This window comes from Sander vitreus, chromosome 13, assembly GCF_031162955.1.
Source record: "Sander vitreus isolate 19-12246 chromosome 13, sanVit1, whole genome shotgun sequence".
NCBI classification, from domain to species: domain Eukaryota; kingdom Metazoa; phylum Chordata; class Actinopteri; order Perciformes; family Percidae; genus Sander; species Sander vitreus.
In genome coordinates, this window is record NC_135867.1 from 5,573,713 (window position 1) to 5,593,787 (window position 20,075).

At 40.9% G+C, this 20,075-nt stretch overlaps 1 protein-coding gene across 7 annotated transcripts; it reads left to right on the forward strand.

Annotated features, from left to right (window-relative positions):
- The first annotated feature begins 1,858 nt into the window (after positions 1-1,858).
- LOC144528051 (tubulin-specific chaperone cofactor E-like protein) lies at positions 1,859-19,070 on the forward strand. 7 transcript variants are annotated; one of them, XM_078266459.1, is made up of 11 exons: positions 1,860-1,955; positions 2,999-3,112; positions 4,137-4,184; positions 5,643-5,683; positions 6,686-6,828; positions 7,005-7,144; positions 8,528-8,709; positions 10,784-11,040; positions 11,158-11,284; positions 11,422-11,538; positions 15,015-16,538. In XM_078266459.1, the coding sequence occupies exons 5-11, from the start codon at positions 6,696-6,698 to the stop codon at positions 15,358-15,360; spliced, it is 1,302 nt and encodes a 433-aa protein (XP_078122585.1). In that variant the 5' UTR covers positions 1,860-1,955; positions 2,999-3,112; positions 4,137-4,184; positions 5,643-5,683; positions 6,686-6,695; the 3' UTR covers positions 15,361-16,538. The 7 variants fall into 7 exon arrangements, with proteins under 7 accessions (XP_078122591.1, XP_078122585.1, XP_078122584.1 ...); XM_078266465.1 differs by lacking the exon at positions 4,137-4,184 and having other exon boundaries at positions 1,859-1,955; positions 16,444-19,070; XM_078266458.1 differs by lacking the exon at positions 4,137-4,184.
- Positions 19,071-20,075: the final 1,005 nt, after the last annotated feature.

Sequence of the window (20,075 nt, forward strand, 5' to 3'; positions counted from 1 at the left end):
CTATCTCTCCGTGACGCAGCGCGGGTGCAGCAGCCTGTCACTGAAGGAGCTGTTCAGTCCTCCTGACAGTGTCCTGCATGGGGTGGGAGGAGTCGTCCATCATGGAGGATACTTTCGCCGCTATCCTCCTGTCACCCACCACCTCCACAGCGTCAAGGGGGCAACCAAGAAGAACAGAGCTGGCCTTCTTAGTTATTATTTAATTATGTATTTTTTTTAAAGAATACTTTAAAAATGTATGAATACTACTAATCGATGAGTTGATCACAGGGGTCGAACGTTACCAAGTACATTTACTCAAGTACTAATTAGTACAATTTGAGTTACTTTTCATATTATGATCCCTAATATTTCTACTCCACTGCATGTATAGTTTTTACTATATTTTTTTGACGAATGTAGGTACTTGTGACTTTTCAGATAAGGAGGAAAAAAATGAAATAAAATCCAACTAGTGGTTTCCAACCTTTTTTGGCTTGTGCAAAATGTTTTTATTTTGGCCCATTCTCACATTTCAGTTTGATTCGTTAGCAGTTTTCAACAGTAATACCTTCAAAAGTAATACCTTTCCCCTGTTAGCTTCTCAGGTGGTTTGATTTAAATAAATGGTCATGTCCAAAAAGGTAAAAAAAAAAATATTTAAAAATGTAACAAAAAAACCTTAGAAAGTAGCGCAAGATTAATACAGATGTGTATTGCAGACTAAAGTAAGTGGTTAAAACAGAGATCCACCTCGAGCAGCTACAACAGTAAAATGCTACTTATGCAATGATGCATTAACAATCTAAATGTAATAACAGGATGTAAAATATATCTGTCAAAGAGCCAGTTTTTCTTTTAATACTTTTAAGTGCATTCAGCTGATGATACTCCTGTACTTTCACTGAGGTAGGTTTTTAAATGCAGGACTTTTGCATTGTTTGATTGTTGTTGGTACTTTTTGGTAGTAGGGTCTCCACATACATGGTAGTCTCTTACTTTGTGTACCTTTTTTTAAAAGTATGGAAAAGAGGATCAACTGAACTTTTTTACTGCACACAACACCACTGCCATCTGGTGGCATTATGTGGTAGACCTATTCCATTCAACTAAAGCTACTTTCAAATAGCTTGCTGCAAGTCATTCTAAATTAAGTCAAATGGATGAATACAGATAAGGGATGTAACTCAGACATTGGATATATTTCTGTATTTGGTGAAAACAATAAAATACAATAATTTATACTATACCTATACTGTATTTTAAATTGTAAAAATTACTAATACAAACTTAAGTTTTTTTTTATTAACTATTTTTATAATATTGGGGACAATTTTGCAAAAACAAGCCAAGCTGTATGTTTTATTGAAATTACATTATCAAGAGGATGAACTTCATGTTGTCTTTGACCTACATGACTTGTTTGTGTTGTGCAACATGTAAATACTAATAACACATTATGAAGTGTAACTAATGTTTTAGGTTTGTTTACACTCTAAGGATTCTATTGAATGCATATGTAAAACAGTTTCGCTAAACAATACTTAATGCAGGACTTATTTTTCCCTTGTGATGTTTTAACATGACCTAAATAACTGATTTCCTTCCATTACTGCACTGAACTTCAAATGTAAACAACCTTTATTTTGGCGTTTATTATTATATGCATCTCTTTATTGTGTAAACTTGTTGATGAGATGTACAACTGCCTTTTCAACTTCAGGAAAAAAAAAAATATTTACTTTTTCATCGAATCATTGGGCTTTATTGGGCTCGTTAATGCCTGGGTTATTTGTTTTGAAAATAAGTACGTAGCTACAGTAAAGAAGACGGGGGAAAAAAAACAGACAGTAAAATTAAGGAAAAAAACAAGACATTTAAGCAACGTCACTTCCGGAAAAGTAGGCGTGTCTTAAACTGTCAACTAACTGAAGAACAACAAAAACAAACGCCACACCGAGGGGGTTCTGTGGACGGTGAGTGCAACGGTGTCACAATCCGTTACATAATACAATGTGAAAGGGTGTTATGGTAATGACTCGATTTTAGCAGCCACTGAAATCTCAATACCTTTCCCGTTATAAAGGTGAAGGTAGCTGAACAACCTGGTAACGTTACTTCAAACATGTTTTCTAGGTTGACAGTAACTTACTGTCGTAACTGCGTAGCTGTGAAATGAATGCATGCCGCTACCTTCAAAATGTCGCCGTTAAATTCGTAATTTTGTCCATTTGTTTTTTTGCACAAGCGACATTAGGCAACCAGGCCTCGGTCATATAACCAGCCCCCCCCACCCCCCTCCCAGACGTTCCGTGCTTATCTTGCTTGAAGAATGTTTCGCTGAACCCTGTCGATAAACCTGGTAGTTAAATGTGGCCTCGCTTGCTAGCAAGTGGATACAACGGGTACAGAAATACGTTCTATCCGTATTGAGGCGTTGTGGGTTGCCATTTAATTCGGCATTAACACATCAATAAAACGCTACTTTTACTTTATGTAAAACAGACTGTTACTCTTGAAATTGGTTTAGCATTGTTACCACTAAACTACACCGCGGAGGGCAGTAGTGAGTAGAGTCTAAAGTTCAACTTTTATTGTGAAAAATAACTTGCTGCTTGTTAGGTGTGCCGACTTAAAGAAAGGCTAAAGAAGAAACTTTTCAAACGACAATTATATGTGAAAATACCCCGGTGACCCGAGAAATGTAACATTATATGGACACGTTTTAAATAGATGCTTTTCTTTTTATAATGGAGAATGTCCGTCTGGCATATGTTTCTGAAACCTTTTTGGCCCTGCCAGGAAGCCAGCTGTCACTCTACTTGTCTTTTGTCAGCTTTATAAAGCAAATGTTTTACTCCTTTTTGATGTAGAGCCTAGGCTGTTTTCCTGTTTTTTTTCCCTATAAAGCTGTCAAAGAAATTTGATCCATGATACATGAATGTAAATTAGTTTTCTCTGATTCCCAGGGTAGCTCTTTTTTAATTTTATTTTTTTTAAATTATTTTTTTTTTTATAGATGGTCTTCTTGTTTCATCAAAGTTCTCATCAACATTTTCTCTCCGTGGCAGAGGAGATGTGACCTGATGTGCAGTTGAAAACAGGCTTTCCTTTGGTCTCTGCTACATCAGAGGTATGAATTGGGGCATCTGTGAAACAAGAAACTATCTATGACAGAAACATCAGACAGAGTCCGGACGCAATGCTCAGCCGTTTTGCAAAAACACCACCTCAGGTGGGCTGAGTCTAAGATGATCAGACCCCATGTGTCTGAAACTGATAGGGCTGATCAGGGTTAAAGAGAGAGGGCAAGACCTTGGCACCTGGGTGCTGTGTGTCGACACAAAGTTGAGGTTGTATGCAGTTATGAATGACGTCATCACAAAATCGTACTACTGCAAATCTAAAAATCATCTTTGCATACTAATTGTTTAATGCACATGCACTAAATCAGGAAGAATTACTGTGATTAAACCGCTTTAATTGTGACGGTACTACTGACACTACTACTATCTATTAGTAATACTCAGGAACCCTGACCGCATGGTCTTAAAAAGTCTAAAGAAGTTTAAAATTTCAAAATCAAAATTTTAGGCCTTTTTAAAAAAAGTCTTAAATTCACTGAAGTATTGTGTTAGCTCTTAAATAATTTTAAACGGGTCTTAATTTTCCTACGTCAATGTAGCGCTATTTAATGCTCATTGAAATGTTCCGCAGCGCTTTAGAATGTTTTTATTCTGTGTTGATGTAGTTCTTTTCTGTCGCTAGTCCAAATACTATTTGCTGTATTACGACTACAAATCAGACCAAAATGCAACTTATATTGCAGCCAATCTAGACACCAGTATTATAATGCCAATGAGGAAATCGGGGAATTGTTTCAGACAATGTTTCCGGACTCTGACATCGGACTTTGTTTTTGATGTTGTGATAAAGGTCTTAAACGTCATTCAAAATGGTCTAAAAAAGCACTACTGCAGGGCAGCAGTACCTTTTTAGGAAGGTTTCTGTAATTTACCTGTTTTTATAGAGTTATTATAGTCCTGTGTTTTCTATGTCCCATACCTTAATGGAAAATTATAGCAACAACAGGTAAACACATGACATTGTACATTTAAAATATAGTCAGATTTTCTTATTTGTGCATTTTAAACAAGGTTTGGGCTGCAGCTGTCTATTCTACATCAACTAATCGGTCCGTAATTGTAAGTTAACAGTTTATAAAATGTCCAAAGATTCTGAAAAATGTTCCTTGACCCCAATGTGATGTGTTTAGATTGCTGCTTTTATCCAACTAACGATACAAAACCCAAAGATATGCATGCCACAATGACATGAAATGGAGAAAAGCAGCAAATCCACACATTAAAGGCTACATTGAAAAGCTACATTTAGGCATTTTTGATCAACATCAATCACATCGATTATCCTAAATTATTCAGTTTTCTTTTACTCGACTAATCGGTTAGTCAGCTTATTTTTTCAGCACTACAAAAAAAATGACTCCGCAGGAACAAGTGCTTCACTGAGAAGAAGTGCGTTGGTGTCAACTGTGCACCTGCTCTTGTCAGTGCTGCTTTGCCTCTCACATTTCTGCTTCTGTGTCTTGTAGGTTGTTTAAGGGTTATTTTTAGATCTTTCTATCCAACACCTGCACAGAAGAAAAATGTCTGCCAGCAGGAGCAGTAAGACCAAGTAAAATTGATTGACGATGGCGCGAATCCGGTTGTCAAGTCCTGTACAGTACATACATAGACATGTGGATGCATTTAAACGGTTTTGTCTGCTCAGTTGTTTTTTTACTTTACCTAACCAGGGATGGGGCTGCAAATTAGCTTGAGCTTGACGTGCTGTATATATCTGTTGCGCTTTTTTCTTGTGTTACAATGTTTGTCTGTTTTTTTCCCCTTTTTTAAATACATAAAATACGAAGTGACTGCTCTTGCTTTAACCACTACTACTTCTGTTTCTACTGCTAAAAGAGATATTTGGCAAATTTGAATCCAGCTCTGTGTCATTACAGTGTGTGCAGTAGGGAAGGAACACGCCGTTCTTCTAAACACACTGCCCACACAAAGATGACACCGAGATGACACCAAACTTGCAAAGTATCCCTGCCTTTGTTCCTGTATCAACACCGACATTTAACACCGCATTACTGTAAATGTTTTTGGGTTAGCTAGGCAGCTTATCATAAGTCATTAGTCATTAAACAAAAATTACTAATATTATTGCTACTATTTTCAAGGAGTTTTCATACTAATACTACCGAATAAAAAAATCCTTTGCAATTGGGAACACAAGGTCACTAAAATATATATATATTCCTCGACTGGTTTGACAAAATATGTTTTTACTTCCTAATCGAATTTAGTTAACAATGTCCGTATATCAAATTTGTTTGGGCACCTAAGAAAGTGAAATTGAGGATTGTTCAGGAAAATGACTTCCTTTTTACCTACAGCATAAAGGCTTCAGTGAAGCTGGCTAATGGCTTGCAGAGTTAAGCTGGTTGAGCTGGTCACACTGCTTCCACAGTCACTGTGTGACTTTAAATGACCATACAAGTGGTTTTTCATGTTTGGACCTTTTAAACAACAAATGTGTAGGTCCAAACATTTTCTACAGGGTGTTTGTCTGTGTGTGACCCTATTATGTTATAGGCAAAGACTGAACGTGTCCTGAGGGAGAAAACTCAAAAAATGTAAGCTGCATCTATTTTTGAAAGTTGTTCCTATGTTTGACCGATATCTTGCACAGTTTAGATTATTGAAGTTTCTCAACGGTGGCCTGGCAACATGCAAAGTTACTTATTGCAGAAATAGATCTATAGAACCAATCATAAGGTTTGTTTACAATAACTCCTGCATCCCGTACGTACAATTTAACGACGCTGAGCAAACAGGAAAGTGGAACAACTGAATATACTCATCTCATTCATCTAAAGTGCATGCTTGATGCTTTCATATGTCAACACCTTCACTAACGTTAGGTTGGAGACCTAATTTACCTGTTGGGCCATAGACTAAAGAAAATGACACCACCCAAACTAGCAGCCAGTCCGACTGGCGGTGACATGACAGTTTAGTTTATCATATTAACACAGTACACGTTACAGTTATGGCTGAAAATGACAACAGACATGAAAAAAGTTTGCAGATTTTACATATTTCCACAATTAAAATCAACTGTAATTTGTCTACCTGGGACTGATTTTTGTGTGAGTGCAATGTCATGGTGACTTGCTCTATAGCTAGTGTCAGCCCATTCCCCAACAAACCCAAACCATAATAAAGTATTTCCTGTTTGAGTAATGTTTGCTAAAAATAAAACTACAGTCCCCAGCAGTTTTGTATGTAATTACTGATCCTTAAAAAAAATCATACTATACATTTGTGACTTGTTTTTAAAGAGGTACAACTTGAATAGGAACATACTTTAGGGGTTCAGGCATGAGTCCCACAGGCAGGGTAGGAAGTCGGTTTTGGTCTTTTCGTGGGATTTGTCGACAATAACAACAAAATACTGTATCACCGGCCTTATCCTTTAAACAGTAACAATAGAGCACCACTGATCTGACCAGGGCCTGGTGTACTGCAAGTTAGTAAAACAAAGGCTCCAAAGTTTGAAAATAAACAAAAAAAGAAATTAACTGACTGTGTCGTTTGCATCCTTGGTTTTCTCTCTCCCTTGGATACCTGCTTAGTGCTGCGACCATGGAGTCGTCCTCTGATGAAGAAGAGGGGTGCACCTTCATCCAAGTCCTGAGTGAGAAATACAACCCGGAGAATTTCCCCTACGGCCAAGGAGTGGTGGTAATGCCAAGCCCACCAGGGTCCCCTGTCAAAGGTGAGAGATGAATTATGTCAGAGTTATGATCACCAGTAAATTGACTGTGCTAAGTGTGCACTGACTTCACCTCAGTCTTTACCTTTTCATGTCAAAAGCACAGATTAAAGTGTAAAGCCCCTGTGTTTTTAAAAACTGAGTTAAGTTTGCTGAACTAAGTTTTTCTTTGCTTGCAGGTCGCCTGTTCTTGCCCAATATGCTGGTTCTGAGTGACGCTGGAATCAGAAAAGCCGGGGACAGGTCAGACATTGCAGCTTTCTGTTCCCATGTGCTAGAGCTGGATCTGTCCCACAATCAACTTAACGACTGGACGGAGGTAGGTGTCCTTTAAAGACTTGGTGCTTACTTGCTTAGAAATCCTACATAGAGTTGTATTTCTTGTAGTCTATATCCTCAACGTTCCACTTCCAGGATTGCTCCGGTGCTGCAGGAAATTCCACCGGATGCATGTATTTTCACCAATGTCCGTTTCCGTTTTCTTTGTATTGGAATTTTAAACAGGACTATTGTTAGCTGCTCCTCAGATCTCTGCAGGGTGAATCCAGACAGCTAGCTGACTATCTGTCCAATCAGAGTTTTCTGTTGCACGACTAAAACAACCTTTGAACGTACACATGTTCCACCAAAACAAGTTCCTTCCCGAGGCTATTTTGCTGCGGCTCTGTGCGGAGCTTCGCACCGCCCATGACAATTGCGATTGGTTTAAAGAAATGCCAATAAACCGGAGCACAGTTTTCTCCCATCCCGGAATGCTACGTGGACTAGCCAGACCTTCCTCCGCACTGTGGAGGATGGTCTGGCAAAGCCAGACTATATTTATAGTAATATTTCTCAAAAGCAGAGCTACTCCAGAGACAGAAGTTATCTCATGTATTTGTTTTCACACTGTCCACAACTGGCCCAGCTCTAATTTAAGACACCCTTATTTGTATCGGACATGTTTGTGGCATTAACATTATCCATGTTATTAGTTACTCTTGTGGTTTTCCTGCTGATAAGTCATAAAACCTGCAGTGGGAGGGGCTATGTTAGTTTAATGTTAATATATATCTACAGTATGACATTATATGACCAGACCTATCTCCACAGCGCTGCGGAGGAGGGTCCGGCCCCTCCACACAGACTCCTGGGTAGGAGAAAAAACGGTCTGGGTTGTTTTGCATTTCTTTAAACCAATCACAATCGTCTTTGGCGGCGCTAATCTCCAGTCACAAAAAAGGTGGATCTGTTAGAGATGCCTTAAACATATTCTTTGTAAATCTTCACAATCATTTCCCGAGAGAACCTAAAAAAATCTAGTCAAAAATTTCTTAAAATATGCCAATTTCAGCGTGTAACGTTAGCTTGCTAGCTCGGAGGTTCCGGTTGCTGTTCCTCCAAGCGACCGGAGTTTAGAACGTAAAAACAAAGAGCGCAAAGTGAGGGACATCCGGCAGAACTATCCCGTAAATGTACCGCCGTCGATCCAGACTATTTGACTTGAGTGCGAGACGCCTATCATGTTGGATGTTACCACCTGAAGAAAACAATTTAAAATGCAGTTAAAAGGTTTAGGCAGGTAATCCGAATTGTATCAGGTCATATTGCCAGAGTTGTACACCACAGAAATGTTTAACAAAATCAGAGTTATATGTATTGTATATACCTAATGTTCTCTCTAAGGTTTATTTTTTTTCTGTTAATGCTTGTGGGTTGCCAGATCTCCACCATTGTTTCCAACATCCCCCACTTGGAATTCCTCAATCTGAGCATGAACCCTCTGAGCGGCGTACAGCTGGAGCCCAGCATGGCCGAGGTGTTCTCCAGGGTCCGACAACTAGTCCTCATTAACACCCAAGTCAGCTGGGACACCGTGCACGCACTCACACAACAGGCACAAGAGTAAGTGTTGAAACATCTTAATGTGGCCTGTGGTTGCTTTTTTAATGGAATGGTAAAAGTAAGGAAAGACCAGTATACACAGCAGATGTTTTTCCTTGTTTATTAAAAGTACCATGGTGATCATGCCAAAGATAGTAATACACAGTAGCTGAAAGTTACAAAGAAATTCGAAAGACATCAAGTTTTTGAGTCAAACCTACATAACACCGCTCTGCTCTCACTAGCTAGTGAGCTAACACTCACTAGCTAGTGAGCTAACACTCACTAGAGCAACCAATGTGTGTTAATCCGCAGCTGAAAATAGTCGCAAACAATTACACAATGTACTGCTGTTTCACGTTCACACCAGCCTTGTTTAGTCTGGTGTCACTACCCGATGTGAGTCGAGTTCAGATGTGAGTTGCGCATGCTACACTTTGCGACTTCACACAGATCTGTTTTGCTGTTAGCCACAGAATAATGACATAGGTACATTACATAGCGGTCATTTATTATTTAGCATAAGGCGTCACATTTTCACTGCACGATCCCTGATGTCAGTTCTAGATTAGAAGCTGAAGTAGCCTACAAGAACCTGCTAACGAGAGACTTCTGTAATGTCAATACAATAAAAATGGACCTGCATAACGAAGTTCGTTTGCTGGCTACAAGTTAGCAATCAAACACAAAAAAAAGGCTGTCACTTGAATGGCGTTTTGAGCTAACGTTAGCAATCAAACAATCATAGATAGCTAAAACGTTTGCCGGATCCCTTGGCGTTATGCTGTAAACCGTTTAAATCTGAGCGTGCACAACTCACATCTGCACTCGACTCACATCGGGTAGTGACACTGGTTGTACTTAACCCAGGAGCGTTTACCCTCTTGGTGCGGTTCGTTTGAGTTGGTTTGAACGCTGAAATCGAACTCTGGTGCAGACCAAACAACTGCTCTCTGGTCCGTCTTGAAGCGGTGGTCTTGGGCCGCTGTCAAGTGAACTCTGGAGTGGTTCATTTCTGGCGTGACACCATTTGAATTAATCACAGGAAGCATACTGTTTTATGTGTCATTTTGTGGGTTTAAATGTTTTTCTTGTTTTGGTGACTGGTTAACTGGTAGCTTATTATCTTATTAGAGCCAGCCGTCTTCTGTGATAAGGTCGGCAGAGTGTCTTCCTTGAAATGCCTGAATTATTAAAGTATCTAATACCCGCAGTGTTACGAGACATGCATATGCACAATCCTCTCAGGGACATTGTCATCCCCGCAGGATTCGGCAAGCAACCCTCTGAGCTCGCCGCGCCACTCACGGAGAGCACCTGACTCCGGCTAGGAGACAATCGCATGACTAGACTATGAAAGCATATAGCCTGTTCTTTATAGTTTACAGAAATATAAATAACAGAAATAAAAGTCAGACACATTTAAGCACCAACACTTTCAAAAAGTTTGGAACAGTAGGCCTAAAGGGAAGCTGTTGCACCCCCCTTGCTTCCAACGTCTCTGGGTCCTCTTAAATCTGCTGATTCGCGCTCCTGATCAAGACCACCGTTCCAGGTAGAAATTGTGAGGGTTTTGTTTTCTTTTTACACTCCAACTGTATGACCAAAAATCAAATTCTGACCACCATGGCTTTTCAATAAATATTTTTGGACCATTTGGACTTTTGTGAACGCAAACCGACCAATTGGAAAATTTAAACCATGTATCATCCTAGCATTGGTCCGATTCAGGAAACAGACCTTTAGGTGTGAACCTCCCCTGAGTAATGTTTGCTGATACCTGCTGAGCCCAGATGTAGGAAATTACTTTTTAAAGATTTACATTTTCGAAAGGAAACAAAGGTCTTGGGGCTGAGTGCCATAGACGGGGTAGGACATTGAGAAAGTATCAAAAGATGGACTTACACATTGTTGGTTTTTGTCTATAGAATGTCAACATCCTTAACACAAACCCTTAATGTAGGGATTCAATCACAACATATACGCTCAAAATGAGCACAACAAATTTATCAGATGCAGATTTGACCTGAAATCTTTTTTTTATTGGACCTACTTTAATATTTCTCAAACGTAACCAATTCACCTCATCATCCAGGCTGGAGGAGCTTTTCCTGTGCCTGAATGGCTACAACACCGTGTCAGAATCCCAGACGTCCTGTCCGTCACTACGCCTCCTGCAGATTACAGACAACCAGCTGAAGGAATGGGCAGAAGTGAGGAAGTTGGGGCAGATGTACCCGAGTCTGAAAACACTGATTCTGGCCAATAATAGTGTGGACTCTGTGAGTGACACTCGGGAAACACTGGAGCAGCTCTTCCCCAACCTGCGCACCATCAACCTCAACAACTCAGGTCTGAGAGGGGTGATGAAGACTGCACACATTTTCATCTATCCATGTTCAATATTCAGTGCGTGGTGTGAACTAAAAACTTTCTGTGACCCTAAAACTCTGATATTGTGTTATTCAGGGCTTAGTAAATGGGAGGACATCGAAAGGTTGGCTTTCTTCCCTAAGCTGGAGGACGTAAAAGCAAAGGGGATTCCTTTACTGCAGCCTTACACCACCCACGAGAGACGTTGCCTCCTTTTAGCACAGTGAGTCTGAACCTATACACACACACACACACACACACACACACACAGACACAGCAAATCCTTATTGCCCTAAACATGCAGGATAGCATATTTGCTTATTTACTATCTAATCTTAATACAAATGTCCCTGCCTGCAGGCTGCCATCTGTAGTGTTGCTGAATGGAAGTGCAGTGTCGGATGGAGAGAGAGAGGATGCTGAGAGGCTTTTCATCCGGTACTACCAGGACTGCCCAGACCAGGAACTTCCTGAGAGGTACTCAGCCATACAGTATGCTTGTATTACACACACATATTTATTACTTTACTCGTAGTTTTAAAGGAGGGCACCTTTTAGTGATGGCTGATTTGTTTTTCAGGTGTTGTACACTCTTGGATGTTACTTGTTCACAAAAAAAGTTAACTTCCATGTTCACCAGTTAGTTATACATGCTGAACATTAAGGTGTGGCTATGCTTCATGATATAAAATAATATCAAATCATTTCTAATAATAATTTTATTACTCCACTATATCTTTACATAGCAAATCTTTGTTTGTTGACGTATTTATTTACTATTCTCACAGACACATGGGCTTATTTCTTTCATAGAATTTTGGTATTCTTAATAAAGTAATTCATAAACAACACGAGAAAACTCGGCTCAGTATAGGCTAACAAACCGTGAACCACACTCACACGCTCTACACACCCAACCACTCGCTCCCTTCCCACACACAGACACACAGGCTTAACATGCCTGGGTAAAATGCCTGTTGTGATTGGTCTGGATTTCACACATGATAGTAGCGTAATAAATGTTGTCTTTACTTTTTTTTAGAAAGGGAAACCGTTTTGTTTGTGTGTTTTTAAATGTAAATTTTAATAATTAAAAGTAAAAGGTAAGAAAATATATGTTTGTCCAGTCATTTAGGATGGGCCAGTTGTACAAGGCCCATTAGTCCCACCCACAACGTATTGACACTTGCTTCCACTTAGATGACTCATACCTCTGTGAACACCTTATAAAGTTGTAACAATCACTCTTTGTCCTCAATACATTTACATTACGTGATATCATATTTGGAAAGCCCTCCTCGGGCTGACAGCGGTCAAATAATTGTGCGCGCTCTTCACTGACTACATTCCACTTAACCTCAGCAGAATGTTGGAGAGGGATTTGTGAAGGAAGGTGTAGTCTCTGACTGGGGGAAACTAACCTTTGGGAGACAATGCCACCAGTCTCTCCCTGCTCAATGAGTCCTTTGTGCTGGAAATTCTCTGATTGGAAAAGTGATACACAAGGTAGCAGGTTGATTATGTATACACCTACTCTGTCAACCTCAAACCTTAAGTTGAGAGATTGACTTGTTTTCTGATGTCACTGGAACTGGAATAGATATCCTGGCTATGAATTGTCCTACCAATTATGGCAAAGAGAAAGTGTAAGATGTATTTGGGAATTATGCTGTGCATATTTTAAGCCATGTCACACATACAATAATCTCCATCATACTTCGCTGCAACCATCCAAAAGCCTTTGGAAATGTTCATTTTACCAACTTCTATGTAAACGTCTCCCACGTATTTGTGGTCTTGGTTTGGAGCCAGGTTCTCGGTGTAGGTCCAAGGTTAGGGATCACCATGACTGCATGGGGGTGTTATCGGGGTGTCGGACACGCTCGGTAAGCAGTGAACACACCGCTATCCCATTTCCTTTCGGATGGGTCTGTGGCCTTGCTACCCTGAGAGATCAGAGCGCTGCAGGGTGGGTCACAGCCTCTCAGGTGAACACATCTGACACAGCCTGGCTTTGAGTAACTGTAAACGCAGCTCAAACCATAAATCAGACTGGTAGAGCCTGATATACCTCAATCTCGAAAGGATGTACAGAGAATTGTGGAAATAGTAATCTGGGAAAAGAGTAAGGGGTTGTGGGACTAGGAAACAGAAATATAAAGAAAGAAATGTGTTGGCTTGGCAGGAAGGATTAGTTGCAGGGAAAGAATGAAAGAGAGGACTGGGTTGAAAAAGAAATCTGAGAGTCTGAGTATCCAGTAGAATAAGTAGAGAGAGACTGAAAGGGGACTGGACCTGGAACACGTTTGATATTCAGGGCCTGTCTGGGAGGGAAGAGAGGAAATCAACATTTTAACTTTTTATGGAGGTCATCTTTCAACTAGAGGACTGTAGAAATGAGAGCGGATGAAATGCCAAAAGAGAAGTTGGCTAAGATTTGGGCTGCATAGTGTCTGTATCAGCTCCAAAACCTACTACTTTACGGTCCATTATCGAAGAATGCTTGAAAGACAGTGGAATACTGACTTGTTATCACCTGCAGCATTATTTGCTCCATAATGCATGCTAACGATCTTAAATGAAGCCTTTTAGCTAAATGGCTTCTCTTAGAATGGCACTTTGTGCACTGTGGCCTTAGAGGAGAATTCCCAGGGTGGACCACAAGTTTTGGCCAGGAACCCCAGGCCAGGGGATTGGCTTTGTAGGGGAGTTTTGGGGAGGGAAGGGAAATTGCTTTGATTGGCCCAGCTGTTACAGTAGCTTTGAAAGCACAGGCCTTTTCTCCTGGATTTTATTTAATCGTTCCTGGGTCCTTATCTCGAACACGCATTCCCCTGAGGTGGCTGCGAGCTTTCTCACGGCAAGCAAGAGGCAGAGAACTCGGTGTTTCTCTGCCACTTAAACGCACACTAGGTGCGTTTCCATTTACGTGTTTTTATGCTCGTTTTTAATTTGCTCATAAAACAACCTAAGTGGAGACACCAGAAATTTAAGGAAAAATCTGAAATACAGCACAAAACATTATTGGCGGAGGTGGAGAAATTGGCACATCGAAAAAGAGGAGATGCAATAATGGCTGATGGGAAGAGAGCTTAACGTTGCCTCTGCTTCTTCTATGGTAGATAAAACGTGTTGTTCTTCCACTCACCGTTAACGCTTTGACTACATTGAAAGCGTAAGGTATGTGGACCGTTTGCGAAGGGGACGTGCCGCTGAATGCATCTTTTTAACTGGCTACACCTGCTGCACACACACACACACGGCCTATAATTGTGTGAGCGAGACATGAGCTTTTGCCGCCACAGCGCTGTGAAAAGTCAATCTACTATCTGCTGGACGCCGGTGACAGGAAACAAGAAATAAAACCTGAAACTCTCAAAGCCAAACTGCCAATGCGCTCATTAAGTTGTTTCCTGTGTATCAGTAGTTTAATTTAAAAGAAATATAGACACTTTATGATCCATTTCTGTGTAAAAGGGCCACACACACCTCCGTGTAAAAAAAATAAATAAATAGATGGCTGTCCTATTTTTACGCTTGTAGAGCGGATCTCCGCGTAGCATACACACCACCACGCGCTGCTGTCGTGTCCGGTGTAGCCAGTTTCATTGATTTTGAACATCCGCTCCACATACGTTGCGCCTGCAATGTAGCCGGCCCGTTACTCCACTCCACCAGAAAGACCAGAAAGAATAAGAGTGCATGACCATATTCTAGCCCAGCTTTAACACAGAAACCCACACAATGACTCTTGGGGACATAAATGTGCTTCTACTGTAGGGACCGTCAGAGCTCCACCACACACTCTGTCTTTCCAGCGAGAGTCTGACCGTAGCCTCTCGTGGTTCGGTAGCTCTGACAATCAGCTCACAGGGTGTAGTTACTCTTAACATTTCTATATATACAAACAACAAAAGCAAAGCCATTCAGTGATCTGACATGCTTCCTCCCAGGTACCACATCCTTGTATCCAAGTATGGTCAGTTGGCCCCGCTGGTAGAGGTGGACCTGAGTCCCCACAGCACCATGGTGGATATTCGCTGGGGTGACAGGGTGGAGGCCGTCAGCCTCCGTCTGGAGCAGACAGTGGGCGACCTGAAGAAACACCTTCGAGCTCTGCTGCAGCTGCCCACCAATGGGATCAGGCTCTTCTACATCGACAGGGAGATGTGTTCGGTCCTGGGACCTGAGGAGTTGAAGTGCAACAGCCGCGCCCTCCATTCCTACCGAATCCGAGATGGGGATGAGATTGAAGTTGTGCCCAAAGTTAAAAGTCGCTACAGCTCCTCAGATCTTTAAGTTCAGAGGCTCTCTGATTTTGGATGAATGGGACTTTAGGAATGCTAGATGAACACTTACTTGATAATAAGCTTTGACTTGAGCCTTTATTTTATTTTTATTTTTTTAGATTAAAAGAAAAGGTGATATATTTCAGCCTTGAATGTAAAGGTGTTTGCTGTCCACCATATTGAACAAATCTATTCAATAGTATATTTGCACATAGGAGTTCCACATTCACAAAGCGTATATCCTAAGTCGCACGTCTGTGCTTTAGTTGCTTAAGGTAAGACTGCAGTTCACATAACATTTATAAAAAATGTTTTGCAAATCCAAGACGGGCTGCAAATGGTTCTCTGAAAGAAAAAACAGCAATTGAATGCATACATTGCACATTTAGGAGCTAAAACTATTTTATAATTGTTTGTCTGATTTAGATTTGAGATGTTAGGATGAAAACGTTTAGCCTTGCTTGGACCATGCATGGGACTTATTAGTATTTATGCGAGTAAAAAGAATTGTTGAAATTGGGTGACAACAAATATATAATAGACACAAGTTCAGATGGAAATTGGATTTTAAAAACACCAACTGCTGTGTTCATACATTCTTCCTTGGCTGGCTTTTCTGCACCATCATCAACAGCTCTTTGGTGTTTTTCAGCAAGTAAGATTACTTTGAGGCCTGTATACTGGAACAGTGTCCTCTGGCAGCAGGGAGCACTGCAACTTTTTATGCCTGGGAGTAAACGGTGAAAATAATTCTAAACCAATTACTCCTTAAAAGCCAACAATGGCAAACAATGAACCTTAAGCATGCAGCAATGATTGCAGCCAAGCTGACTTGCACAAAGTAACATGCGTTTCAATTTCTGCATGTTGGTATCGCCAAGGGTTTGTAACCTGGGAACAGTCTACATTTGCTTCACATACAAATGACTGTGTGCAAAAAAAAGAGAAAGATTTACATTTTATTTGCATGACCATGCCTCAAAGAGGCTTAATTTCCTTCTAACCTTTATCTAAGCATACTAGAGTCGCTCATGAGAACATGAGGTTGTGCTTAAGTAACTCAAATCTTTACCTGTTTCTTCCTGTCACTCAGATCACTGTCTTTCCACGTGACTCTTGATAGCAGTGAAAAATGCCCTGGGATAACCCCTGAGCTGAAATCACAAATGCAGTGTGTTGGGAATAACACGCAGCACATGGCTGCTGCTCAGTCAAGACGCCCTGGCAGAAAGACGAGACAAGTCTGAGGTGAGCTTGGGTCCGGGACAGAAAAGAGGGAGCGTTGATGCTCAAGTTACTGCAGGTCTTCTGGCTGTCCTGCCCATGAATGGAGCAGCTCTCTCTCTCCCTGCAGAGGCAGCTGAGAAATGTTGAGGCCCAGTCTGTATGGTAACCACACACCAGCCGCTGTGTCACGGACACTTCCGCTGCATTTAGGTTAAAATGGGTTCAACTGACAGGCTCTTGCCCTTCACCCATTCACCTCAATCTCTCCTTTACATCCGTTTTACAAACCTGACGCTTCTAGTGTCTGCTGTTTCACAGGGCGCGGGGTCGTGTACTTCTCATTGGTTCACATTGGCATAGATTGTTTTCAAAATCAAAGAATAGATAGAACAACACATTCCCACTGCACGTTGCCAGCCCCACTAGCCAGTGGATGAGAACCCAGGATCTCTTTGCTGAGTGCTGCATTGATATAGAAAGCTAGGGACACGAACTTGCCTGTATTCACTTCTCATATAAAGCACCACCAACCTGCTGGGTTGCTTAAACATGGGCTCCCTGTGTGCAGATTGTTGTGATCACCAGATCATATTGCTCGCTGTGTGGTCATGTACATAAACAGTGTGTGGTGGCCAAGAAATTGTAAATACTAACGCATAGACTTTTTAAGAGGTTTGTATAGCTTCATAAAAAGAGTCACTTGGGTTTCCTCTCGTAGTCCAAAGACTCTAAAATGAATTGTGTTGTCAATGTTTCCCTTTCTTTTGCTCAATGAATGCTGGGATACGTTTCTTGCCTACCTGTCTCTGAATAGCTCTGACATTTCACCGTGTTTATTGCATGTATGCTGTGTAAATTGGGCCCAGTGTCAAGTGCATTTGTTGATGAAAAGGTGATGAGAACGTATAACTAAAAATCAGAAAGGTCCTACACACACACAGGCCATTTATGTTGGAGTGCAAAGCAGTTGTTTGAAATTTTGTTAGGTGAAGTGAGCTGCCAAGATAAATATTTTCTCTTGAACACATTTATACCGATTTATTATAAGTGGTTTAGACGTGCGTTACCGTAAGTTTTAGAAAATGTGTTTGAGGCGCTGTCATTGTATGGCAGCCTTATAGGTGTTTTACAGTAGCCACAGCCAAGCTGGCGCACGGCATCGTGACGTCAAAATGATGTCGATCTTGCCGGCGCGCCCGGATTTATAGCGCGCGAGCAGAGGTCGCGCACCACTCTTTATTTATTTTTTTCAGCGGCGCGCGACTAAGCGGAAACGGGAGGCCTGAACGAGTTCGCCGACAATCGGATGCCAGGACTCTCAGAGTGACCGCAAGTCTCTCTTGTAAACTTACTGGGTTAAAGGTCCCATGGCATGGAAATGTCACTTTATGAGGTTTTTTAACAATAATATGCGTTCCCCCAGCCTGCCTATGGTCCCCCAGTGGCTAGAAATGGCGATAAGTGTAAACCGAGCCCTGGGTATCCTGCTCTGCCTTTGAGAAAATGAAAGCTCAGATGGGCCGATCTGGAATCTTGCTCCTTATGAGGTCATAAGGAGGAAGGTTACCTCCCCTTTCTCTGCTTTGCCCGCCCAGAGAATTTAGCCCACCCATGAGAGAGAGACATCATGGCTTTCAGACGAGCAAAGTTGGTCAAGGCCACCCCCCCCCCACACACACACACACACACACACACACCCCCCAATTCTGCCATTGTTTACCTTTTTCTTCTTCTTCTAGTCCGTAGAAATAGCAAAGTCGGTAGCATTTCCTCATTAGCGCCACCTCTGTTCAGGAGAAGACTGCAACGAGTGTCGCGACCACTAGCGCGGGTATAAATAGTTATGGCGATTACATGACGTCACATTTGCACGCGCCAGCTGGGCTGCGGCCAGTATAATTCACACTTTACAGTGCCGTCTGGATCGCTCCTCTCTGTGTAGTAGATAACTGGAGATCTCTTCTGGGTTTTTCTGTCTTGACTCATGCATTATACTATATTATGATTGAGTTACATGGGAAGTAATGGGAAGAGCGTAAAGCATTTTGTTTCTGAAGGGATGTTGTGGTAAGTTAGAGGTTTGCATATTCTGGTATCTGTTGATATATTTGATTGAAAATGTGTGAGATGTGTCATTTCAGGGAAACAGTGTTGTTTATGGGCATTTGTAATTTTGACACTTTTAAAATATAATCTGTGCTCCTTTCATCTTCACTTTTATCATTTAAGTAATACAAAATACAAAGATTATGTACAGATTTAAAAATCTAAAAGATAGTTGCTAATCTGTAATAAAGTTTGCCTTGCGCTGTTTAGTATATGGTGTTTTAATTTATATCACATTTGCTCTCTGTCGTTTCTCAAATGTCATCTTGATATTTAATGGTAAATTCTTGTTTTCTTTCTTGAGGTCATATTGCCATTTCTACACCTGCACTGTGCAATGGAGCTTTCTCTTCTCTTTAACAAATAAATTCAAATTATTTCATCTTTTTCCAGTGTTACATTTTTATTTTGGAAAAGTGAAACCTGTGAGCTAGTACAGGCAAACAACTTGAGTCAGCTACACTCGCATGATGTGCTCTACTGTAACACATCAAACGCACCTTTTGCCATTTTTGGGGTCTTCTGAAGCCCAGATGTATTCTGCTTACTCTTTTGCTCAGCCGTCCCCTCTTCTACAGCTGGCTTTTGTATTTTAATAGTATTTTCATTCCTCACACAACTACTACTGTCACTTTTCACACCATGTGCTTTTTGTTAAGAAGAATCAGTGATTTTCTAATAACACATGGAGTATAAACTGAATTCATAAGTACCTTTAATCAATTTGTAGATATTAAGAGTGTTTCCGTTAATATCAACAAACTCACATCCACTGTGATTCATCGTGGTTAAAAAGAAATACAAAAAATACATGAAAAGGTTCAAAGAGGGTGCCAACACTTTTTATAGTTAATGTACTTTGGGCCAGGGGGAAGTATTTAACAGATGTCAGTGCTAGATAAGAGACCAGATTCACTGAAGTCATTATTTTATTAATCCTCTGGGGAATACAGATAGGGGGATCACAGATATCCATGCCAGAGTTAATGGCAGTGTTGCCAGTAGTTGTCAAGATTGGTATCTTGCTCTGGATCAAAGTGTCAGAGAGACTAATGACCCAACCGACATCTTTATCTATAGGTTTTACAGGAAAATAAAAACTTTAAACACATCACTGTATAACAGAGATGCTGACAAGTCTCTGAGCTAGGGTCCAAGTCAAGTCTTAAGTCTTAGAGCTATAGTCCACATATTTGCATTCAGCGCTTCTTTTGTTTGGGCCTTGTTGTATGACGTTTTTAAAGCCAAAGCTTATGATGAATGGCTTGTTACGTAGGTAGTTTATAGGTTACGCAGGGAGGGGAGTAACATTCAGCTGATCATACGTTTCCTAAAAATAAAGATTGTTCACGGCCACATCTCAAGTCTGAGTCGAAGTCTTAAGTCTTTTGA